A 26,676-nucleotide genomic window follows, 5' to 3' on the forward strand; every position below is an offset into this window, starting at 1 on the left:
TGTAGATCGCGAGCGGAAGCGTTCAAAGAACGGGGATGATGTAGTCGAACACGACGTGATTCAAATCACCGATGATCAAGCACCGAACGGACGGTGCCTCCGCGTTCAACACACGTACGGAACGGATGACGTCTCCTCCTTTCTTGATCCAGCAAGGGGGAAGGAGAGGTTGATGAAGATCCAGCAGCACGACGGTGTGGTGGTGGATGCAGGGCGTCACAGTAGCAGGGCTTAGCCTATACTACGAGAGAGAGACGTAACGGGGAGAGAGGGAAGCACCAAAGGCTGAGGTATGAAGTCCTCCCTCTCCTCAACTATATATAGGAGGGCCAAGGGAGGGTGGTGCGCAGCCTAGGAGATCCAATCTCTTAGGTGCGGCTGCCAAGGGGAAGTTTCCCTCCCCCCCAAGGCACCTAGGGGTGCCTTCCACCACTTGGACTCTTCCTTGGTGGAAACCCTAGGCGCATGGGCCTATAGGGGGTGGCGCCCCAGCCCACTATGGGCTGGGTTCCCTCCTATTTCAGCCCATGGGGCCCTCCGGGATAGGTGGCCCCACCCGGTGGGCCCCCGGGACCTCTCCGGTGGTCCCGGTACAATACCGATAACCCCGAAACTTGTCCCGATGGCCGAAACAACACTTTCTATATATAATTCTTTACCTCCGGACTATTCCGGAACTCCTCGTGACGTCCGGGATCTCATCCGGGACTCCGAACAACATTCGGGTTACTGCATACACATATCTTCATAACCCTAGCGTCACCGAACCTTAAGTGTGTAGACCCTACGGGTTCGGGAGACAAGCAGACATGACCGAGACGACTCTCCGGTCAATAACCAACAGCGGGATCTGGATACCCATGATGGCTCCCACATGCTCCACGATGATCTCATCGGATGAACCACGATGTCGAGGATTAATCAACCCCGTATACAATTCCCTTTGTCAATCGGTATGTTACTTGCCCGAGACTCGATCGTCGGTATCCCAATACCTTGTTCAATCTCGTTACCGGCAAGTCACTTTACTCGTACCGTAATGCATGATCCCGTGATCAACCACTTGGTCACCTTGAGCTCATAATGATGATGCATTACCGAGTGGGCCTAGTGATACCTCTCCGTTATCCAGAGTGACAAATCCCAGTCTCGATCCGTGTCAACCCAACAGACACTTTCGGAGATACCCGTAGTGCACCTTTATAGTCACCCAGTTACGTTGTGACGTTTGATACACCCAAAGCACTCTTACGGTATCCGGGAGTTACACGATCTCATGGTCAAAGGAAAAGATACTTGACATTGGAAAAGCTCTAGCAAACGAACTACACGATCTTGTGCTATGCTTAGGATTAGGTCTTGTCCATCACATCATTCTCCTAATGATGTGATCCCGTTATCAATGACATCCAATGTCCATAGCCAGGAAACCATGACTATCTGTTGATCAACGAGCTAGTCAACTAGAGGCTTACTAGGGACATATTATGGTCTATGTATTCACACGTGTATTTACGATTTCCGGATAATACAGTTATAGCATGAATAAAGACAATTATCATGAACAAAGAAATATAATAATAATGCTTTTATTATTGCCTCTAGGGCATATTTCCAACAGTCTCCCACTTGCACTAGAGTCAATAATCTAGTTACATTGTGATGAATCGAACACCCATGGAATTCTGGTGTTGATCATGTTTTGCCCTAGGGAGAGGTTTAGTCAACGGATCTGCTATATTCAGGTCCGTATGTACTTTACAAATCTCTATGTCTCCATCTTGAACATTTTCACGAATGGAGTTGAAGCGACGCTTGATGTGCCTTGTCTTCTTGTGAAACCTGGGCTCCTTGGCAAGTGCAATAGCTCCAGTGTTGTCACAAAAGAGTTTGATTGGCCCCGACCCATTGGGTATGACTCCTAGGTCGGTGATGAACTCCTTCACCCATATAGCTTCATGTGCTGCCTCCGAGGCTGCCATGTACTCCGCTTCACATGTAGATCCCGCCACGACGCTCTGTTTGCAGCTGCACCAGCTCACTGCTCCACCATTCAACATATACACGTATCCGGTTTGTGACTTAGAGTCATCCAGATCTGTGTCGAAGCTAGCGTCGACGTAACCCTTTACGACGAGCTCTTCGTCACCTCCATAAACGAGAAACATTTCCTTAGTCCTTTTCAGGTACTTCAGGATATTCTTGACCGCTGTCCAGTGTTCCTTGCCGGGATTACTTTGGTACCTTCCTACCAAACTTACGGCAAGGTTTACATCAGGTCTGGTACACAGCATGGCATACATAATAGAACCTATGGCTGAGGCATAGGGGATGACACTCATCTCTTCTATATCTTCTGCCGTGGTCGGACATTGAGCTGAGCTCAATTTCACACCTTGTAACACAGGTAAGAACCCCTTCTTAGAATGATCCATATTGAACTTCTTCAATATCTTATCAAGGTATGTGCTTTGTGAAAGACCTATAAGGCGTCTCGATCTATCTCTATAGATCTTGATGCCTAATATATAAGCAGCTTCTCCAAGGTCCTTCATTGAAAAACTCTTATTCAAGTAGGCCTTGATGCTGTCCAAGAGTTCTATATCATTTCCCATCAAAAGTATGTCATCTACATATAGTATGAGAAATGCTACAGAGCTCCCACTCACTTTCTTGTAAACGCAGGCTTCTCCATAAGTCTGCGTAAACCCAAACGCTTTGATCATCTCATCAAAGCGAATGTTCCAACTCCGAGATGCTTGCACCAGCCCATAAATCGAGCGTTGGAGCTTGCACACCTTGTTAGCATTCTTAGGATCGACAAAACCTTCCGGCTGCATCATATACAATTCTTCCTTAAGGAAACCATTAAGGAATGCCGTTTTGACGTCCATTTGCCATATTTCTTAATCATAGAATGCGGCAATTGCTAACATGATTCGGACAGACTTTAGCTTCGCTACCGGTGAGAAAGTCTCATCGTAGTCAACCCCTTGAACTTGTGGATAACCCTTAGCGACAAGCCGAGCTTTATAGATGGTCACATTACCATCCGCGTCTGTCTTCTTCTTAAAGATCCATTTATTTTCTATGGCTCGCCGTTCAACGGGCAAGTCAGTCAAAGTCCATACTTTGTTTTCATACATGGATCCTATCTCGGATTTCATGGCTTCTAGCCATTTGTTGGAATCCGGTCCCGCCATCGCCTCTTCATAGTTCGAAGGTTCACCGTTGTCTAACAACATGATTTCCAAGACAGGGTTGCCGTACCACTCTGGTGCGGAACGTGTCCTTGTGGACCTTCGAATTTCAGTAGGAGCTTGATCAGAAGTATCTTGATCATCATGAATAACTTCCTCTCTAGTCAGTGCTGGCACCTCAGGAACATTTTCTTGAGTTGCGCCATTTACCGGTTCAAGAGGCAATACTTCATCAAGTTCTACTTTCCTCCCACTTACTTCTTTCGAGAGAAACTCTTTCTCTAGAAAGGATCCATTCCTGGCAACAAAGATCTTGCCTTGGGATCTGAGGTAGAAGGTATACCCATAAGTTTCTTTAGGGTATCCTATGAAGATGCATTTTTCCGACTTGGGTTCGAGCTTTTCAGGTTGAAGTTTCTTGACATAAGCATCGCATCCCCAAACTTTTAGAAATGACAGCTTAGGTTTCTTCCCAAACCATAATTCATACGGTGTCGTCTCAACGGATTTCGACGGAGCCCTATTTAAAGTGAATGCGGCAGTCTCTAAAGCATACCCCCAAAAGGATAGCGGTAAATCGGCAAGAGACATCATAGATCGCACCATATCTAATAGAGTGCGATTACGACGTTCGGACACACCGTTACGCTGAGGTGTTCCAGGCGGCGTGAGTTGTGAAACTATTCCACATTTTCTTAAGTGTGTGCCAAATTCGTGACTCAAGTATTCTCCTCCACGTCTGATCGTAGAAACTTGATTTTCCTGTCACGTTGATTCTCAACCTCACTCTGAAATTCCTTGAACTTTTCAAAGGTTTCAGACTTGTGTTTCATTAAGTAGACATACCCATATCTACTCAAGTCATCAGTGAGGGTGAGAACATAACGATAGCCACCGCGAGCCTCAACACTCATTGGACCACACACATCAGTATGTATGATTTCCAATAAGTTGGTTGCTCGCTCCATTGTTCCTGAGAACGGAGTCTTGGTCATTTTTCCCATGAGGCATGGTTCGCACGTGTCAAATGATTCATAATCAAGAGACTCTAAAAGTCCATCTGCATGGAGCTTCTTCATGCGTTTGACACCTATGTGACCAAGGCGGCAGTGCCACAAGTATGTGGGACTATCATTATCAACCTTACATCTTTTGGTACTCACACTATGAACATGTGTAGTAATACGCTCGAGATTCATTAAGAATAAACCATTGACTATCGGAGCATGACCATAAAACATATCTCTCATATAAATAGAACAACCATTATTCTCGGATTTAAATGAGTAGCCATCTCGTATTAAACGAGATCCTGATACAATGTTCATGCTCAAACATGGTACTAAATAACAATTATTGAGGTTTATAACTAATCCCGTAGGTAAATGTAGAGGTAGCGTGCCGACGGCGATCACATCGACCTTGGAACCATTCCCGACGCGCATCGTCACCTCGTCCTTCGCCAGTTTCCGTTTATTCCGCAGCTCCTGTGGTGAGTTACAAATATGAGCAACGGCACCGGTATCAAATACCCAGGAGTTACTACGAGTACTGGTAAGGTACACATCAATTACATGTATATCAAATATACCTTTGGTGTTGCCGGCCTTCTTGTCCGCTAAGTATTTGGGGCAGTTCCGCTTCCAGTGACCCTTCCCTTTGCAATAAAAGCACTCTGTCTCAGGCTTGGGTCCATTCTTTGACTTCTTCCCGACAGCTTGCTTGCCGGGCGCAGCAACTTCCTTGCCGTCCTTCTTGAAGTTCTTTTTACCCTTGCCCTTCTTGAACTTAGTGGTTTTATTCATCATCAACACTTGATGTTCCTTCTTGACTTCTACCTCTGCTGATTTCAGCATAGCAAATACTTCAGGAATGGTCTTTACCATCCCCTGCATATTGAAGTTCATCACAAAGCTCTTGTAGCTTGGTGGAAGCGACTGGAGGATTCTGTCAATGACCGCGTCATCCGGGAGATTAACTCCCAGCTGAGTCAAGCGGTTATGTAACCCAGACATAGTGAGTATGTGCTCACTGACAGAACTATTTTCCTCCATCTTACAGCTGAAGAACTTATCGGAGACTTCATATCTCTCGATCCGGGCATGAGCTTGAAAAACCATTTTTAGCTCTTCGAACATCTCATATGCTCCATGTCTCTCAAAACGCTTTTGGAGCCCCGGCTCTAAGCTGTAAAGCATGCCGCACTGAACGAGGGAGTAGTCATCAGTACGTGTCTGCCAAGCGTTCATAGCATCTTGGTTCTGTGGGACGGGTGGATCACCTAGCGGTGCTTGTAGGACATAATCTTTCTTGGCAGCTATGAGGATGATCCTCAGGTTCCGGACCCAGTCCGTATAGTTGCTGCCATCGTCTTTCAGCTTGGTTTTCTCTAGGAACGCGTTGAAATTGAATACAACGTTGGCCATTTGATCTACAGGACATATTGTAAAGATTTTAGACTAAGTTCATGATAATTAAGTTCATCTAATCAAATTATTAATGAACTCCCACTCAGATTAGACATCCCTCTAGTCATCTAAGTGTTACACGATCCGAGTCGACTAGGCCATGTCCGATTAACACGTGAGACGGACTAGTCATCGCCGGTGAACATCTTCATGTTGATCGTATCTTCCATACGACTCGTGTTCGACCTTTCGGTCTCTGTGTTCCGAGGCCATGTCTTCACATGCTAGGCTCATCAAGTTAACCCTAAGTGTTTTTGCATGTGTAAAACTTCTTACACCCGTTGTATGTGAACGTAAGGATCTATCACACCCGATTAACACGTGATGCTTCGAAACGACGAACTGTAGCAACGGTGCACAGTTAGGGGAGAACACTTCTTGAAATTGTTGTAAGGGATCATCTTATTTACTACCGTCGTACTAAGTAAACAAGATGCAAAACATGATAAACATCACATGCAATCAAATAATGATAGTGACATGATATGGCCAATATCACATAGCTCCTTTGATCTCCATCTTGGGGCTACATGATCATCCTTGTAGATCGTCATACTCATCGACATGTAAGTCGTGATTCCTATTACAAGAACATGATCAATCTCATACATCACATATATCATTCATCACATCCTTTTGGCCATATCACATCACATAGCATACCCTGCAAAAACAAGTTAGACGTCCTCTAATTGTTGTTTGCATGTTTTACGTGGTTGCTATGGGTTTCTAGCAAGAACGTTTCTTACCTAAGCAAAGACCACAACGTGATATGCCAATTGCTATTTACCCTTCATAAGGACCCTTTTCATCGAATCCGATCCGACTAAAGTAGGAGAGACAGACACCCGCTAGCCACCTTATGCAACTAGTGCATGTCAGTCGGTGGAACCTGTCTCACGTAAGAGTACGTGTAAGGTCGGTCCGGGCCGCTTCATCCCACGATGCCGCCGAATCAAGATAAGACTAGTAACGGCAAGCATATTGAACAAAATCAACGCCCACAACTACTTTGTGTTCTACTCGTGCAAGAGAACTACACATAGACCTAGCTCATGATGCCACTGTTGGGGAACGTTGCAGAAAACAAAAATTTTCCTACGGTTTCACCAAGATCCATCTAGGAGTTCATCTAGCAACGAGTGATCGGATGCATCTACGTACCTTGTAGATCGCGAGCGGAAGCGTTCAAAGAACGGGGATGATGTAGTCGAACACGACGTGATTCAAATCACCGATGATCAAGCACCGAACGGACGGTGCCTCCGCGTTCAACACACGTACGGAACGGATGACGTCTCCTCCTTTCTTGATCCAGCAAGGGGGAAGGAGAGGTTGATGAAGATCCAGCAGCACGACGGTGTGGTGGTGGATGCAGGGCGTCACAGTAGCAGGGCTTCGCCTATACTACGAGAGAGAGACGTAACGGGGAGAGAGGGAAGCACCAAAGGCTGAGGTATGAAGTCCTCCCTCTCCTCAACTATATACAGGAGGGCCAAGGGGGGGTGGTGCGCAGCCTAGGAGATCCAATCTCCTAGGTGCGGCTGCCAAGGGGAGGTTTCCCTCCCCCCCAAGGCACCTAGGGGTGCCTTCCACCACTTGGACTCTTCCTTGGTGGAAACCCTAGGCGCATGGGCCTATAGGGGGTGGCGCCCCAGCCCACTATGGGCTGGGTTCCCTCCTATTTCAGCCCATGGGGCCCTCCGGGATAGGTGGCCCCACCCGGTGGGCCCCCGGGACCTCTCCGGTGGTCCCGGTACAATACCGATAACCCCGAAACTTGTCCCGATGGCCGAAACAGCACTTCCTATATATAATTCTTTACCTCCGGACTATTCCGGAACTCCTCGTGACGTCCGGGATCTCATCCGGGACTCCGAACAACATTCGGGTTACTGCATACACATATCTTCATAACCCTAGCGTCACCGAACCTTAAGTGTGTAGACCCTACGGGTTCGGGAGACAAGCAGACATGACCGAGACGACTCTCCGGTCAATAACCAACAGCGGGATCTGGATACCCATGATGGCTCCCACATGCTCCACGATGATCTCATCGGATGAACCACGATGTCGAGGATTAATCAACCCCGTATACAATTCCCTTTGTCAATCGGTATGTTACTTGCCCGAGACTCGATCGTCGGTATCCCAATACCTTGTTCAATCTCGTTACCGGCAAGTCACTTTACTCGTACCGTAATGCATGATCCCGTGATCAACCACTTGGTCACCTTGAGCTCATAATGATGATGCATTACCGAGTGGGCCCAGTGATACCTCTCCGTTATCCGGAGTGACAAATCCCAGTCTCGATCCGTGTCAACCCAACAGACACTTTCGGAGATACCCGTAGTGCACCTTTATAATCACCCAGTTACGTTGTGACGTTTGATACACCCAAAGCACTCTTACGGTATCCGGGAGTTACACGATCTCATGGTCAAAGGTAAAGATACTTGACATTGGAAAAGCTCTAGCAAACGAACTACACGATCTTGTGCTATGCTTAGGATTAGGTCTTGTCCATCACATCATTCTCCTAATGATGTGATCCCATTATCAATGACATCCAATGTCCATAGCCAGGAAACCATGACTATCTGTTGATCAACGAGCTAGTCAACTAGAGGCTTACTAGGGACATATTATGGTCTATGTATTCACACGTGTATTTACGATTTCCGGATAATACAGTTATAGCATGAATAAAGACAATTATCATGAACAAAGAAATATAATAATAATGCTTTTATTATTGCCTCTAGGGCATATTTCCAACACCATCTTCATCATACGCCTTCCATGGATTAATAAAACTTAGTTCATCCACTTGAGGGGAATTTGCTAGTGTCCTACAAAACTTTGCGCGTGGAGGCCCAACATGAGTTTACAAGAACAAGTTGTGTGGTAGACATCAGGAGGCGGAAGCAGTCGACGATCAAATCTACAATCGGGGCGAAGTTCCCTAGATGAGAGACATGGGTCGGGTGGTCGGTGCGCTCGAATATGATGGAGTCGAACTAATCCAAGAATTCCATAGACTCGGGCGCAGTCGCATAGACCGCGTGACGCGTGAGATTCTGGGCCTGAGTATGGCATAATATATGAAGTCATGCTTGGGTCCTTTGAATCATCTTGGCTTTATGGGATTGTTTGTCTTGGCATGAGTGCTTTGTTGATGATGAAGGCTCTTGTCGAGGAGAACCGCACCCTTGCTGCTCAGGTTGCTGCCCTGCAGAAGCAACTTGATGGCCAACATCAAGATGCCTAGGGATTGCAACATGTTCGTGATGGCGCCATTTGTAACTGTTATCCTAATTCTTGCACTTTTATGCATGTCTCAGGTAATTGGGGTTCTTGTTCCTAAATCTGTTGTCCTTTCCTTATAGCCCCCAAGCAGGCCAACGCAATTCGTCATGACCTGGATGAGGCCACAAAGGCGCCCACAGAAGCGGAGGAGGCCATGCGCATTACCAAGGGCGAGCTGGGTAGCTTGGTGGTTGCAAAGCATGAGCTCGAGACCTCCCTGCTAAAGGATTAGGAGGGATGTCTCACCCTTTGCGGCAAACTATAAGAGAGCAAAGAGCGGCAAAGTGTCCTTGGTAACGAGCTCCAGACTCTGAAGAAGAAGCTCGATCAGCAGACCTCCTTGCTCGGGAGCACAAAGGGAAGGTCTGCTGCCTCCAGAAGGCAAATGATGATGTGTCCTTGCAGCTGAGTGGGGCGCGGTAGTACTACCGGGAGAAGGAGCATGATGTGTCCTTTTCACCTTTTCATCCCTCCTAGCAGGCGCATGACGCTATGCGGAACATGTTGTCGGATTTTTTTAGCAGTAGTAATGTAGCATACACAAATGGATCAGGTGAAACCCGAGACCTCATTTACAACGCCTTTGGCACCCATTAGCGTCTTAGCCGTCACGCATGTGGCTACTTGGTCTTGACCTTTGTCTTTGACAATTCATCGTTAATTATTGATTGTTGCCCCGTTTAAATAACCCACGATTTTCTTTAAAGGGAATCACGGATTTGAATAAAGATTATGAATTTGAGAAATGTTCATGAATTTGGAAAAATTTCACGAGATTTGAAAAAAATCATGAATTGGGAAAAAGTGCACAAATTTTTATAAAGTTCATGAATTTGAAAATAACTTCATGAATTAAAAAAACCCATAAATTTGAATTGTTTTAAAAATATTCGAAGCATTTAGGAAGTTCCCGAATTTTTAAAAAATATTTGCGGATTTTTAAAATGTTCACAAATTGGGGGGAAAATACCGATTTAGAAATTGCTTGCAAATTTGGAAAAAGTTCGCGGTTTGATAATGTTCACATAATTGATTTTTTTCTGTTTTACAAAAAAATCCATGAGGAAATAAAATAAAAATTCATACAATTTAAAATTTTAAGAAGTAAACGAAAAACGAAAAAACCTAGACAAAAACCATCTAAAAAACCAGAGGAAAACCACCCCATGGAAAACCAGTGGGAAAGCCTACATGCGCCGGCCCATATAGCAATATTTGGGTTGCAGTGGCGCGTGAAGCGTGAAACCCAACAACAATATTTGGGCTGCTTGGACGGGTACTCGTGTTCCGGCCAGACCCTAAAACACGTTAGACGAACACTGAGACCTGCCGCCGCCGCCGAAGCCACGCCGGCCGCCTCCATGAAAGGCCGCAGCAGCCACCGCGGGACCGCTCCCACCTCCGCCGCGGCCTCGACTTCCAGCAAGCGCGACCCCGAAGACGAGCCCGTCTCAGACTCCGAGGAATCGGTCGACGAGGAGGTAAAAGCCCAAGCCCTCGCGTTTTCCTTAACCGCCGCGCGGATCCGCGGAACCCTCACCGGCGGTGCGTTTGATCCGCAGCAGGATGTCTCCTCGTCGTCGGGGTCGGAGTCGGAGTCGGAGAACGACCAGTTAGCGGAGCGGGAGCGGAAGCTGGAGCGCGTGCTCGCCGACGTGCCCTTCGGCGAGCTGCAGCGCGCGCGTGCTGACGGGTCGCTCGCGGCGCGGGGTGTTTCTGCTGCCGCCGCGGCCCAGAAGAAGGCTCGCAGGGAGAGCAGGAAGAGGTCCGGTTCCACGCCGTGCCAGTTCCTGGTTAGGATTATTAGCCAATTTGGGGAATTGAATGAATGCTTGTGCTGATGTGTTCATGTGGTTTTCAACAGGCCCATGGAGATTAGCACGAATGTGCGGCCGCCTAGACTCAGGGAGGTGATTCAGGTTCCCAAGAAGGTCAGTTGCTTGTGACATTCAGTTTATATTTAGCGTGTTGCCGGGTGGGATAGAGTTTGATTCTATTGGATTGGTAGTATTTGGTATATTCGTAGTGCACAAGTATAGGATAAGAACACCCATAGTTCAATTAGAGCCTTTGTGAGTTCAGTCTGTCCATGTTATTGTCACATATTGACATTGGGCATGTCTTGCTGCTTCAGTTACATACGCTATTCTCCTCAATTAAATAGCTTGAGAATGCTGATTTAAGTTTCCGTGAATCGATTGACATTATGTGCAGCGAGGTTTACTTTTGTTCGACTTGACTTCTGTCCCAGTTTTGTTGTTTGACCCTCTGGTACATTGTTGGAAAATGGAATCATGTTCCACAGGGTTCCTTCCCTGTTGCTTAATCCAACTAAATGTTCTTTAGATCAATAATAATAATAATCTAGACAAAAACTACTTTAAATCTGTCGTTAGGTATCTTAATCTATTTTCATTTTTTGTTGATTTGCTTGGGTTTTAAATCTAGTTTAACCATACTGAAAGTGATTCAATACGCAAACTTTCCCTATCATATTGTGCTTATCTTGAGGATGTTTATTTACACACTGCACTGTTGGGTGTAACTGTAGTATACCTTGATCTTTAGTGAGACAGTGACTGTACCATGTAATATATCTCGTTGTATTTACTGCATTACTTTTCTGTAGGTTGTAAGGGATCCAAGATTTGAACCTGTATATGGAGCTGTTGATAAAGAAGGGTAAGAGTTTAACATACTTGTATCATCCATTGCATGACATTATTTGTCTTGTACCATTTCTAAACACATGATTGTGTGCCCTTTAGATAAACATGTTCTATTTTAATCCTGCCAAAATAAGGTGGGCAAACTTTCATTCATTTCCATTCTCATGTCTCTTAAATCCTCTGTGGTTTCTCAATCTGCATTAAGTAGTTTAGATACCGTTTTTGACTGTACCGTGTTTGACAGTTTGTTCTAATTTGTTGGCATTCAGGTTCAGGAAAAGATACAATTTCTTATTCGATCATGATCTGCCTGCAGAAAAAGAGGTATTTTTATGCCTCTGCCTGTGCAATCCCATCTCATGGATCATTATTTTGAAAAAAATTAAATGTGTATCCTGCACTGTCTTAATGTGCCTCTCCAGAAACTCCAAAAGTCGATTAAGAAATTGAAGGATCCTAATGCCATTGAAGAAGCGAAGAATCAAATCACCTGGATTGTAAGTATTTTATACTTGCTCACAAGTTGACATTTTGTAATAGGTTTTGACATGTTTTGCTATTAATGTTATTTTGTTGTGCTTGGCATTGAATCTTTCAAATATCTAGGTAGGTCATTCTGCTGAGTGCTATTATCATAAAAATATGTACAGAATTGTATTTGAACTTTTTAATATTTGACGACATTGAACTTCAGCCTCTTTGTGAAACATAACAGCAACTAAGTAGACATGGCACGCTATGTGCGTGATTTAGATTTATTTTTCAAGCTGTCACATGTCAACTATTTATATTTTATACACAAACTCACGAAGGATGAGCACATATCAAATTCGGACGTTTCCAGTCGGAGATGAGGCATGGGCATTGTATTATCAGAAATAGTATTACCTCCGTCCCAAATTAGTTGTCTTAGATTTGTCTAGATATGGATTTACCTAACACTAAAACATGTCTAGATACATCTGTATCTAGACAAATCTAAGACAACTAATTCGGGACAGAGGGAGTACAAAACTAGATGTATTTATCCAATAACACATGGTTGCTGCAATTTGATATTATGCTAGAGGGCATACAGTAGGAGATGCTTCTTTAATCTTATTTGACTGTTACACTTGTATTTTTTAGAACAAATATAAGTTGTTTGATGGTTTCAGAACTGGGTTCCTCGTATTGAGCAAGTTATCAGGTCTTTGTTGGTTGGTTGATGGAACATGTTCTTATTCTGCAGGATAAGCAGTTGAGGTCTAATCCTCAGAAGAACGTTGAATCAGAAATTCTGCGTGGACATATTAAGAAAGAGAGGGAAGCAGCAAAGGCCGGAAAACGACCATATTATCTGAAGAAATGTTTGTTCCCCACTCCCCTTCCCTCCTCTCTCACACGTCTATCTACATATCTAAAGATTTTTCTTTTGTTTCTTGACCAGCTGAAATTCGTGAAAGGAAGTTGATGGACAAGTACAATGAGCTCAAGGTAAGGCACCCAGGGTTCAATTGACTGCTAATTTTCCACACTTATGAGCATCCCTGGCCTTAAACTTCAATTTACGCTGACCATTTACAGGAGACGGGAAAGCTTGATTCCTTTATGGAGAAGCGACGCAAGAAGAATGCATCCAAAGATCATCGCTTCATGCCATACCGAAGGGATGGGGGTGGTGCATAACAATGCCCCTACAGCCGCTTTTCGGGTGATTCTGGCTAGCCTATCCTCTGCTCACAGAGTTGTTGTAGCAGCGCTCTCTACTATCCTGTTGTTGCCCTAGTGTCCCAGATATTTATCAGCAACCGCGAGTTGAAGCTAACCCATGGACCATATATTTATTGTTGAGCTCTGGTTGCTGGCAGCAACAAGCAATTGTAAACCCAAACCATGGAGATAATATTTTGTTTCATCTACTGCTTCAATTGATGCCAGTCTTTCTGTGTAATCAAGGAGTAAAGTACACTTGCTTGTTGCAACTGAACAATATATTCCTTTTGTTAGTTTCCTTGATTGATGACATACAGCTGGAAGCACCAACTGTCAAACACTTTGGCAGTGATAATTGCCGCCACGACGCCCCGTTGCAGATTGCCCAACACATGGATACAGATAACTTTATCTATGGGAGAACTCAACTCATTTTATATCATGATGATATGCTGACTAGCAACAGTTGGCTGAACTCCCATTACCTTCTGATCATAATGAATCCGTCCGGCCAATATGGATCAAGCTGACGGACAATTGAGATGGTAACTAGAAGCTGCTTAATCATTCAGGCTAGCTACTGTGCTAGATTTGGTCTGGTTGGAAATGCGCTGCATAGATGGACGTTGCTATATCAGACTACCGGACGCATGCTCCATGGTAAGTACGGTGGCTGTTGTCTCTTATGACACTACTCCATCTGTTCATAAATATAATTCTTTTTAGAGATTTTAATATGGACTATATACAGATGTACATAAACGTAGTTTAGAGTGTAGATTCGCTCATTTTGCTCTGTATGTAGTCCATATTAAAATCTTTAAAAAGACTTGTACTATATTTAAGAACGGAGGGAGTAGATCGTATCCAGCATCTATGCATCCATGCCAAACCTGATTGCATTAATCAGAAAGCAACCCATTCACTAGAACGACACACAAAATTGATAGGTCAAAGTGATGATTTGCAGTTAGGAGTCTAGTAGGAGGTAAGAAGGAAAACATCCACCAAATTCCTTCTGTTTTCATGCATGTATAGAGGTAAGAAAAAAGGAGGGGTTCCTTCATTTTCCACGGGACCTAGTTGCGCGACGGCGACGTGTCCTGGATCCTCGCGGAAAGTTCCATGAACGCTTCAATCATCCACGTCGCTATCCTCTTTCATCGTTTGATGCAGTGCGTGTACCACGAGCTTAGTGCAGACGTTGATGGCTTTGGTCGGAGAGCGACATGGTTTCTTCAGTGTAGGTCACTTGAAGGCGAGGAAAGGCCAAAGTAAAAGCACGATTGGTTGGATGGAACGTAACCACACCTGGTTCTGGTTGCTTGATAGCTTCTTCACGGGGCGGCGTTTCTGAGACTTTTTCGGAGCCGGCCAACAGAGGATCGTAAAGCTAACAATTCTATCGCCGTGACAGATAATAAGAATAAAAACCTCCCTCTTGGTGTCCCTTTGTTAGCTAGGCCGGGCATCTTTCAAATTAATATTGTGAAATTCTGCAATCCACAAACCACCCCAATCGACAGTCAGATTTTTTTTTGAATATGTCCGTAAGTTTATTGGAGACTTGAGCAAAACTCAGATCGGAGAAGAATATGGTCCTGCCGATTTTGTTTCTGACGAAAGGCGTGGCACGATTGTGTGTCACGTGTACTTTCGGCGCCTTTCTTCTTTTTCTCGAGTCCCATGTTAGGATCCTGGAAATAGAGGGAATGATGATAGCTCGAAAAGTGTTTGCTACGTTGAGTTGTGCAACACTGGAAAGTTCGGCTCCATGTGACAGCTTGGTTTATCCAGGGAAAACAACAGTGAATCTACTTTTTAACTTAGCGAAATTCATATTTCTTGAGTTCTTAAAAATTGCGAGAAAAGGGATAGAAACACCATCCATCATAGTAAAGTGCAGGAAACAAAAAAGTACAATATAGCTACGATCTAATGGGCTCACAACATGATAAGACACAACGATAAACTGAAATAACATGTCACTAGGTGATTGCAAATAGCCTACACCTAAGGAATGGGTGGCTAACCTCAAGGCAACAACCAAATGTTGTAGTGTCCTAGGGTTTCAATGTGAGTTCTCACTCCATGTTATATACTCTGTTCACCCCTATTGGAGAGAATTGACCACATGGGCCAGGAGATGTTCGAATACTGAAGCCCAATTACTGTCCAACACTCCGCTTTAATATGTGTGATAAATATCTACCGTTCCCATTTTGACACAAGCTCGATTGCAATCCTTGACAGCCAAACCCTTTGTTGGATAATCATCAACCTTTTGCCATGCACTCACATAGTTGACCTTGATGATTCTAGCATCCAACTTCTCTTTAATAAAAAAATTATCGATCTTAATGTGCTTTGTCCTATCATGTTGGACTAGATTATTTGCTATGCAAATTGTTGACTTGTTATGACACCATAAGTTCAAGTGTCCTGCCTTTAACACCTCCAGCTCACTCAAAAAGTTTCTTACCCATAGCATCCCACTTAATCCTTAACACGTGGCTTTATACTCCCCTTCTGTAGTTGACCTTGATACTATTATTTTTTTCGCTTCTCCATGATACCAAGTTCCCTCCAACGAATACACAATAACATGAGGTTGACTTCTATCATCTAAACAACTTGCCCAATCAACATCACTATAACTGTCAACTGTTAGATCCATTTGCTTTAAACCATAGCCCTTTTTTGGAGTTCCTTTTATTCTTTTGCGATAAAATTTCAATATATTCATGTTCAATCAAGGCGGTACAAAGAATAACAGAGGTAATAAAAATTACAATCATGTTCGTGGACCACCTAGCGACGACTACAAGCACTAAAGCGAGCCGAAGGCGCGCCCCCATCATCGCCTCTCCCTCACCGGAACCGGGCAATCCTTATTGTAGTAGACAGTCGGGAAGTCATCTGAAAGAACATGCGGTGCCCCCATGTTTGGTTTTGAAAATTGATGACAATCTCTATGGACTAATGGTTGCCTTGAGTTATATTTGAAGGTTTTGTCCATAGGCTTTTCTTGGAGTACATGTGTTGGTTTCAAGAAGAGTTTGTGTCGACCAAGGTGCTATTCAAGGAATTATCCAAAGATTGGTCATTTGAGAGTTGAGCTTATTGCAAGCATGTCTTGAAGAAGAAGATTGTGTGATCATTCATGTTTACCTTCAAGACATCATCCAAACGCAGAGAGTTGGAAAGATTCAAGGTTGATCAAGACTAAGTCAAGAGTGAATCAAGTTGATCAACTCACAAAGCATAGAAGATGTACCGAGAGGGATCAAGTGATCCCATGGTTTGGTAAGCATTGTCCATTGTGCTTTGTGTACTAACCCATGGTCTATGTGAGAGTTCTACGTGGGGTTAGGTACATGTTCATGGGCTTGTGTCAAGAGGAAGATATCTCTCAACCCATGGAGAGGATGACATCAAGTGGTGATCGTCATCAAGATTGCCGTGTGCGAGTTCAAGTGGAGCATCACGAAGATATCAAATGCTTGAAGCTTGCCGTCCTTTATGGTGACAATGGACTTGTGAAGATGTGCGGAAGAGTGGCTCACCCATAGTGGAGTATGGGGGAGCAATCAACTAGTCTTCATCAAGTCAACCCAATCAAGAAAGGTGGTCCAACTTGAGGGAGTCAAGATCGTCTTCATCTAGCTCAAATGGACCATGTGCAAGGCAAAGGTTCGCCCTTGGTAGGTTTCCTATTTTACCGGTCTCATGATGGTAGTTGGGAGACCGGGTTATAGGATCGATTGCCGTACTATCAAGGGGGGCTCTCAATGAGTAGCTTGATCGTATCGTTCATAGAGAGCTCAAACCATTGCATCCTTGCATCATCTTTCTTGGTTCTTGTTTGGTTCTCTTTGTGAGTCTTAGAGCTTATGGTCATTTTGATGACAAGCTTGAGTTCATCGAAAACGGAGTTCGCATGCATCTTCTATGATGTTTTCGATGTTGGAGGTTTTGCCGGTTCTTCTCGGTTGGAGGTTTCTCTCCTCTATTTGTTGGCATACCTCCCCTGCCTCTTCTTACTATAACCAGTCGCTGTTTTGATGCTACTCGTTGTCTTGTTTCCAACAAGCTTGAGTTTGCTCAATTCGGAGCTCATATGCAGAAGTTATGGCAGTTCTGATTTTCTTGAATGTGGTTTTTGTCAGGGTCCCAGCGGTAGTACCGTGGTACCCAGCGGTAGTACCGCTGAGGAGTCACAAGCGGCAGTACCGCTCCGCAGCGGAAGTACCGCGGGCCACAGCGGTAGTACCGCTCCTCGGAGCGGTAGTACCGCTTGATGGTCTCAGCAGTAGTACCGCTGCGGCTCCGTGCTCCTACCGCCTCGACTCGAGTGCGCTTTTTCTCGTGTCGGGTTTTGTGGCACTTGCTGCGGTAGTAGTGGCGGTAGTACCGCTTATTAGCGGTAGTACCGCCCTGCCTCCACAGTAGTACCGCTCTGGGTCCCAGCCCCAGCCCCTTTTCTTCTGGTGCGGCAGTTCCGCTGAGGGGGAGCGGTAGTACCGCTTATGAGCGGTAGTACCGCCCTGCCTCCGCGGTAGTACCACTCTCTGCGGGGCTGAGTGGGGGATAACGGTTGGATTTTCCCCCTCCTATAAAAAGGGGGTCTTCTTCCCATTGAACCTTATCTTTTGAGCTCGTGTTCTTCCCATTGTTGACCTTCTTCGAGCTTGCTAACTCTCAATACCTCCATGGATTCTTGCTAGTTTTGAAGGGAAAATAGAGAGGAGATCTAGATCCACATTTCCACCAATCACTTTCTCCTCTATGTGAGGGGAACCCCTTGGATCTAGATCTTGGAGTTCTTGGTGTTCTCTTTCTTGTTCTTCCTCTCATTTTCCTCCCTAGCATTAGTTGCTTCGGTGGGATTTGAGAGAGAAGGACTTGGGCACTCCGTGTGCCCTTGCCATTGCATTTGGTGCATCGGTTTGAGTTCTCCACGTGATACGTGGAAGTTACAAGTTGAGAAGCTTATTACTCTTGGGTGCTTGGTACCCTTGAGCTTGTTCCTCTTGGGTGCTTGGGCGCCCTAGACGGTTGTTGGTGTTCGGAGCTCAATCATTGTGGTGCAAAGCTCCGGGTAAGCATCGGGGTCTCCAATTAGGTTGTGGAGATCGCCCCGAGCAATTTGACGGGTACCGGTGACCGCCCCCAAGGGTTGCCAAAGTGTACGGGTTCGGTGACCGCCCCCAAGGGTTGCCATTTGTACGGGTTCGGTGACCGCCCTCAAGGGTCCCTTAGTGGAATCACGACATCTTGCATTGTGCGAGAGCGTGAGGAGATTACGGTGGCCCTAGTGGCTTCTTGGGGAGCATTGTGCCTTCACACCGCTCCAAACGGAGATTAGCATCCACAAGGGTGTGAACTTCGGGATACATCGTCGTCTCCTCGTGCCTCGGTTATCTCTTACCCGAGCCCTTTACTTATGCACTTTACTTTGTGATAGCCATATTGTTTCTTGTCATATATCTTGCTATCACATAGTTGCTTATCTTTCTTAGCATAAGTTGTTGGTGCACATAGGTGAGCCTAGTTGTTTTAGGCTTTGTGCTTGGCAAATTAACCGCTAGGTTTATTCCGCATTTGTTCAAGCCTAAACCGTAATTATTTTAAAACGCCTATTCACCCCCCCTCTAGGCGACATCCACGATCTTTCATCATCGTAATAAGGCCCCATAGGACCAGTGCACCAGAGCAGCAGCCATCGCCGATGAAGAAAGTCGTAGATCAGAAGGGTCAAATCCATAAACACTCAAACGAAGACGAACGAAGACCAGATCCAAACAGATCCGCCGAAGGCCAGTACCGACGGAATCCTGCGAGATCCGACAGAGACACATCTCCACACGCCCTACGACTATGCTAGATGCACCATCAGGACGGGGATAGAACGTGAGAGACATTATCCCTACTAGGGACATCGCCACCGCCACACAACCCAACCAAGACGTTGAGTCTAACAAGAACGAGAACATCGTCCCTCCCGCCGGTGGTGGGCCAAGATCCTCTACACCTCCATGGCCGAGAGACCATCGGAAATGAGGCGGACCCGGTCAGCATCACTATTACTGACAACTGTTAGATCCATTTGCTTTAACCCATAGCCCTTTTTCTGGAGTTCCTTTTAAACATCTTAGGATTTGGGACATCATCCATATGTACACTTCTTGGTTCATGCATGTATATGCTTAGAGCATTACTAGTAGAGCCCTCAAACCCTCAAACCCCTAAAAATAACTGCTTTTTTACAGTTTTCGTCAAAAAAAAGCCGTAGACTAGAACCCCTTAACCCTCAAACCCTCAATTTTTTTAAAGGTCCAACCCTCAAACCCTCTCCCAATCCTCAAAAGTAAGGGTTGGGGAGCAAAACCTACCCCAACCCTCATTTGGCGGTTATCCTCGCGCGGGAGGAAAAAATCCTCCCAACTCCCGCGCCCACGCCCGCGACCGCCGCTGCTAGTCGCCCCCGTCGCCTGCGGCCGCCCCGTCGACCTCCCGCGCGCAACGACAACGTCGTTCATGGGAATATTCCGTTATAAGGGTTGGGTTTGAGGGTTCTAATCTTTGCCCCTGTTTTTCAACCCGTAAAAGTGCACAAAAAGATCATTTTTGGACCCTTAAAACGCTAGTGAGGGTTTGAGGGTTTGAGGGTTCTACTAGTAATGCTCTTACTATCCTAAATTGAGCTCTTATTTTGTGATCCTGGTCAATGGGTGTTGGAGCTGCATGGCATTCCATTATCCCATATCACTGAGGAGGTCTAAGTTATACTTGCGTTGTGATAGAACTATTCCCTTCTTTGATCTTTTCACCTCTATCCCAAGAAAGTATCTAAGTTGACCAATATTTTTTACTTCAAATGCTTTGCTTAAACAACTCTTAACCTTTGTTATTTCTACTGTATCATATCCTGTGATTATTATAGCATCCATGTAGACTGCTAGAATCGTGATCTTCTGATTTGAGTATCTATTGAATATAGTGTGGTCTCCACTACACTGGCCATATCCTATTTCACACACAGCTCTTCTAAATTTGTCAAACCAAGCTCTAGGGGGACTGTTTTAAGCCCCATGGATACAATATTTTGTTTCATCTACTGCTTTAATTTAATCAATGTCACTCTTTCAGTGTGACCAAGGAGTAAAGTACACTTGCTTGTTGCAACTGAACTGCCCATTTCCACAGTAATTAAGAAACGAGTGTCCTCATCTCATGTCTGTCTTAATTAGACTAACATCTCTTTTGTTCCTTTCGCTGCTGACATACAGCTGGAAGCACCAACTGTCAAACACTTGGCGATGGCCCTGATACTCGCCACCACGACACCCGTTGCTGATCGTTCCGGCACGTGGAAACAGATAATTTTGACAATCGCTCCGAAGAACTCATTCATTCATATGATGAAATGCTGAGTGGAGTAGTAACTTAACAGTTGGCCGAACTCCCTTTTGGTTTTAACGAATCAGTCCGGCCAGCAAGCTGACGCAGACAACTCAGATAACTAGTAGTAGAACTCTAGAAGTGGCCCAATCATGCAGGCTAGATCATTCAGTCTACTGGAGTTTTCTGATAGTGTAGTACTTACAGTACTACATAGATGTCAGATCAGGTCTCACCAGACGCATGCTTGAAGCATAGGCGTTACAGTAGATAGGTAGGTGGCTGTTGTCTGCATGACACTAGATCCTATCCAGAATCTATGCAAAACCGCTGCTTGACTTGATTGCATTAGTTGGAAACCAAGCTCACCCGCTATAATAACACAAAAAAGATGATAGGTTAATGTGAGGATTTGCAGCTGGGGGCATCAAGAACTAGCCTTGTTTCCTGTAGCGGAAAATGAGATGAGATCCATCTACTAGTGGTTTCCACGAGACGTAATTGCGCGACGGCGAGATAGTTGGGCTTGCTACCATCTACGTCGTCATCGGCTTTATTGTTTGATGCGATGTTACGTATGTTCCACGAGATTAAGCAAACGCTGCTGACTTTGGGTCGCAAAGCGAGATGTTTTCTATGTGCTCTGCCTCCGTCACTTGAAGGCAAGGGAAGGCCCAACTGAGGCACCGCGCGATTAGGTTGGAACGTAGTACGAATACGTGCACCTGTTCTTGAGGCAAGGTTTCTCAACCTTTTTCCTAGTAAAACTTTCCAGATGGTCATCAGGTTCTTGCTGTCGCTTTGCCAGGTAGGCAGGCATATGTGGATTGTTTCTGGCATCATGGAAGGTGGAAACACAGGGAATGGAATGATGATGTTTATGGCTATTTAGCTTCACTGTATCTCAGTTGAGTAGACGTGAACTATATACGCTTGGTAGTTGCAACAGAACTACACTTTAGTGATTTAAACGTTCGTATATTTCTGTACAGAGGGAGTACTAATTAATAGCAAGGGTTGTGCGCATCACAATGATGTAGAGTCCGGGGCTCCAACCTGTTTCTTGAAAAGGAAAAAGAAATCAGTGTATGTCTTGAACTAACATCTCTCTTGTTCATTTCATTGCTGACATACAACTGGAAGGGAAGCACTACCAAGTGTCAAAACACTCGGCGAGAGCCCGCCCAACCACGCCCCTTGCAGACCACTGCAACACATTGAAACGGATAGCCTTAAGCCCTTAACTATAGCTTCAACCCGTTCATTTTTTATCATGAAACGTCGAGTAGCAACAGCCGGTGCAAATTGACGCGGACAGCTCAGATATGAACGCAGCACACCAATGAGTAACCAAGCAGTTGCCAATCATGCACGCAGACTAGTAGAGTAGTGGTACTAGATTCGTGCAGCCGAACTTGGATGTCAGATCCGATCACCAGATGCCTGCCTGAAGCACAGATGTCCTTGGAGTAGTAGGTAAGGTGGCTGTTGCCATGTCTGCATGACACTAGCTAGTTCTTATCCAGAACTGCAGAATCTGTGTGCCGAAACCGCTGCTGGATTGCACTGTTTAGAAGTTAAGCAACTCGTCCACTAGGACGGCCATTAATCCATTCCATGGCATAGTCAAACAACTTGCAGTCAGCATCATGATAAACAATGACATGAGAGGGAAAAACTGGCATTAATTCCTCCATACAGAGGGAAAAGGATGGCCATCTAGAGGCAAAATATCCTGGTTTCTCATGCAACTTTTCATGAACGCTTTTAACGTGCGTCGATATCGGATTTATTATCTGATGCAAGCTGCCCCCAAAAGTAACAGTATATACGCGAGTACCACGCATACCCTATTCACTTTTGTTGGAAAGGGAAATATGTTTCTTTTCATTTTTTTTTTATATATTAGATGTTCCATGAACTAGTAAGCGACGGGTACCCACCCCAAGTCGCTCGCGTCGCCTCCAGGAGGCCGCTCGAGCGAACCCTAGCCGCCGCTGCCCCCTACCCTCCTTCCCCTACATCCCTGCCGTCGCCGGAGGAGGCCGGCGGGCGAAGCTCGCTCGACGGACGGCATATGACAGGCTTTCCTCCTCTCTCCGTGAGGGAGGGGGGGGGGGGTCTTTGGACGAGACGCGACGGGGCGCCCGGCATGGAGGCGGAGTTGGCAGGATGGGGCGGCGGACCGATGGGATTTCGGCAGCGGCTGAACCACCACGACTGCGGGGCAGCATGGGGGTGGCTATGACGGCTGGCGGCGGCGGATCTGGGGTTCAGATCGGTTCTTCTCCGGGTGGTGCGGGCTCGGGCGCCGGCCGGGGGCCCTGAGCGATGGTGGGTGCGTGCCTAGGTTTCCCTCCTTCATCGGTGTGGTTGGGGGCGACCGGAGGTGTCCGTGTGGTGCCGACAACGTTTGGAGTCAGCTCTGTCCGACGGCCGGCATGCGCGGCAGTGGAAAATCTGGCAGGCCACGGCCCGCTGTGAATCCCGGAAACGTCATCTCAGACTTGATCTGCTCTAGCTCGTGCTAGCTCCAATACCTAGCAACTACATTTTCTCGGTGCTGGCTAGATGGATCTAGAGGGTGAGCATGGATCCACAGAAACTCCAGGCCCGCGACGGCCTCACTGAAGTCGACGCCCCGCAGCGCCAATTACCTTCCTGGAGCCTTTGGTGCGGATCATGTACCTCTCACCTCCTTCATGAGCGCAGGCGAAAACCTCTGTTCCTCTGCTATGGGCGACGACATCACCTGGATGTTGTGTCCCTTCCTGATGGCGTCGACCGAGGACTGCTCATGGTGGTGGAGTTGTTGGTAGTGCGGAGTCGGTGCGAGATGGCCTGTAGGTGGAGCGGCGTAGCATCTACCGTATCGACGACAGTGGGTTTGGGCGGCATGGTGCAGCAGATTCTCGGCGTCGCACGTGTCTAGATGGACGGGCGCAGGGTGATGGCGCTGTTTGATATCATAGTAACGTCGACGACAGATGGGCCTGGCAAGATATTTGCAATGATCACTCCTGAAGATGGAACAGTGGAAGTTGGCGGCGGCGTATCCTAGAGCGTGCGCATGCGGTGCACGTTGTGAGGCGCCTAGACCGGTTGATACTCTCGGCTTGCAAGGCGGGCGGCTTCTTAAGGCCACTGGATTTGATGGTGTCTATTGATGCGATCAGTGCACATCTTTATAAGTGTAGTTTTTTTTTGCGAGTGATATACATATAGGTATAGCGATCTTGTTCACCTTGAAGGTGGATTTGGGTTAATCTTTGTACTACTTATTTTTATCAGCTTTTAATGAATAAATTAATAAAGATGATTGCACACATTATTTTGAAGCAGAGGCTGGGGTAATTTTTCTTTTATTGTTTATATACCCTGCGTTACTTGAAGGAAATGAGAGGCCAAGGGCATGATTGCTTTGTTGGAAATACACCTGGTCGCTCGATTGCTTCTCGGGCGGCGTTTCCGAGCCTTTTTCTAGAACACTACACACGATGTTGATGATGGAAGCCACCAGAGGATCTTAAAACTGACAATTCTGTCGCTGTTGGATATAAAGACACCAACTTTTTTCTTAGACAAACAAGATACCAACTTTTTTGCCGTGGCTTTGCCAGCTAGGCGGGCATATATCTGTAGATTGTTTCTGACGGAAGGCATAGAAAAATTGTGTGTGCCATGTACTTTCGGCGCCGTCCTCCTTTTCTCTTCTTTTTCGCCTGAAAGTCCCGTGTGAAGTATCCAGGAAGTAGAGGGAATGATAACTGCAAAAGAACGGATCTGCAGCTGCAAAAGAATGATAACTGCCCAACTCTGAAAACTTTCAGCTCCAAGACCAAGAGACATCAGACTTAGCCAAGGAAAATGCTCAACGGGAACTAGGTTCATGTGAATCTACGTTTTCAAATTTAGCGAGAATCATAATTTTAAGTTTTGAAAATATGTTAAAGAAAAACCCAACAAATGTAGGTATCAAGTAAAAACTTACCGTGTATTTTTTCTTTCAAAAACGAGGATAAGCATGCGGTCTTTGCATTATCCATTGCACACAACTAAATTTATCGTACCACAAATTTTGAAATGTAATACGCACTCTTATCTTTTATTATCAACAATATGACTTTATTAACTAAGCGAAGATTTTACATCAATTTGGAGAAAATGAAAAGGAAATGATCAGCAAACAACAATCCTACCCCCGGTCATTCCTTTCCTCTGCCCCCGCGACCTAGGCAAAGTGGCGGCCGATCTATTGCTTCCCTAGCGAGACTACGCCACCCTCTCCCTTTGCCTGTCGCTCCAACAAGAGGGGGTGCAGGGATCCTAGTGCTTCCGAAAGGACATCTAGCCCCTAATGAGGGTTTTGATGTTAATGGCCCTATGTATAGATGACCAACTATTTTTCAGAGTGCTTACACAGGATACAAACCCTTCAAAAGGAAACATAAAGTTGATCGAAGCCCCCCCCCACAATGAAAGAATAAAATAAGTCGTGATGTGATTTTCTACCGGTGATTTCTCGTTTTGAGGCATAGGCATACCAAATTATTAAGAGGGGATACACCATTGATCGAACTGTGGGAATGGATGAACCAACTCAAAGCCAAAATCACCCACACCCTACGCGAGAGAAAGCCCCTTAAATATGCCCATCACTTTAGTCTATGGCGAGCGCCGGAGGTGCCTTAGACACCCCGAGCGGCCTTTGAGCCTACATGTTTGTTTCTGTCCCCGTGTCGGACACTCCGAAGTGTCTCAGAGCCTTTGGCCTCTCGACCCTCCAAGTGACCTCCGGGGTACCTTTGACCGAAAACATAACTCTCTATTTTCACTCGGACGTACATCAGAACCGGGTCGGAACCTCCGAAAGGCCGACCCTTCTAAGCGTCTCGGAGCCTCTGAGATTTCTAGGTAGTGGCATAACGTGCAGATTTAAGCAAGGCATATATATAGGCTCCTTCCCCCCGAGGAAGGTGACGACTCCAACACTCTCTCCACCATTTTTCAACATAAAAAATCTTGAGATATCCATCCCTGGCCTTCCATTCAACCAATAATTTTAGGAAGAGGAAGACACGACCTTGATCTACAATCCCATAAAAGAAAAAGTCAAGTTCATTGTTCCCCACAAGATCTTTCGCGAGTTTTATTACTCTTGTGTTTGGCACATGTGGAAGGATCAGGAGGTCAACTAGAGGGGGGGGGGGGTGAATAAGAGTACAAAGTTGTAGCTTTAACTTCCAATTTTAGGGGTAATGTAGATAAAGTAAGTTATCTAGATATGAAATCTACGGTGAGAACAACATATATGACAAGCAAGCTCATAAACTAGATAAGCAAGAGCAACATGCTAGCTAGCCATCAAACACAATTGAAGGTACAAAAAAGGATTAATCACGCAAGTCGGAGATGCGGATGTATCCCGAAGTTCACACTCTTGGGGGAGTGCCAATCCCGGTTGGAAAGGCGTGAAATACAAGGCTCCTAAATGCTATCAAGTGGCTCACCTAGTCTCCCTTCTGAAATAATCGAGAGGTCGACAAAAGGGGGGTGAATAGGAGACTACAAAATTTATGCTTAACTTCGGGATGAAGTAAGTTCTCTAGATATGCAACTAGGTGAGAACAACCTATATGGAAATCAAGCTCAAGGCAACATATGCTAGGCAATAATCCAATTAGCAAGCCAACAAGCATATAAAGCAAGTGAAGGTACGAGAAAGGATTAACACAAATGACTTGAGGACTCGGATTTTATCCAGAAGTTCACACTCTTTGGGGAGTGTTAATCTCCGTTGGAGCGATACCAAAACCAAAGATCCGGAGAGCCACCAAGTGGCTCACTGTATTCTCCCTTTGAGTCACCCCCAAAGGATGAGCCTCAAATCACTTGTGGTTGGTCTTGAATGCGACCACCACACCT

General features: G+C 45.6%; 1 protein-coding gene across 3 annotated transcripts; it reads left to right on the forward strand.

Annotated features, from left to right (window-relative positions):
- The first annotated feature begins 10,252 nt into the window (after positions 1–10,252).
- Positions 10,253–13,640, forward strand: LOC125510082 (rRNA biogenesis RRP36-like protein). 3 transcript variants are annotated; one of them, XM_048675176.2, is made up of 9 exons: positions 10,254–10,464; positions 10,546–10,748; positions 10,848–10,914; positions 11,613–11,665; positions 11,922–11,976; positions 12,075–12,149; positions 12,884–13,001; positions 13,082–13,128; positions 13,219–13,640. In XM_048675176.2, exons 1-9 carry the CDS (start codon positions 10,345–10,347, stop codon positions 13,318–13,320), a joined length of 840 nt encoding a protein of 279 aa, XP_048531133.1. In that variant the 5' UTR covers positions 10,254–10,344; the 3' UTR covers positions 13,321–13,640. The 3 variants fall into 3 exon arrangements, with proteins under 3 accessions (XP_087377521.1, XP_048531133.1, XP_048531134.1); XM_048675177.2 differs by having other exon boundaries at positions 10,549–10,748; XM_087521395.1 differs by having other exon boundaries at positions 10,253–10,748.
- The last annotated feature ends 13,036 nt before the right edge of the window (positions 13,641–26,676 follow it).

Source organism: Triticum urartu, chromosome 5A (assembly GCF_056163025.1).
Source record: "Triticum urartu cultivar PI428250 chromosome 5A, HENAU_Tu73, whole genome shotgun sequence".
NCBI lineage: Eukaryota > Viridiplantae > Streptophyta > Magnoliopsida > Poales > Poaceae > Triticum > Triticum urartu.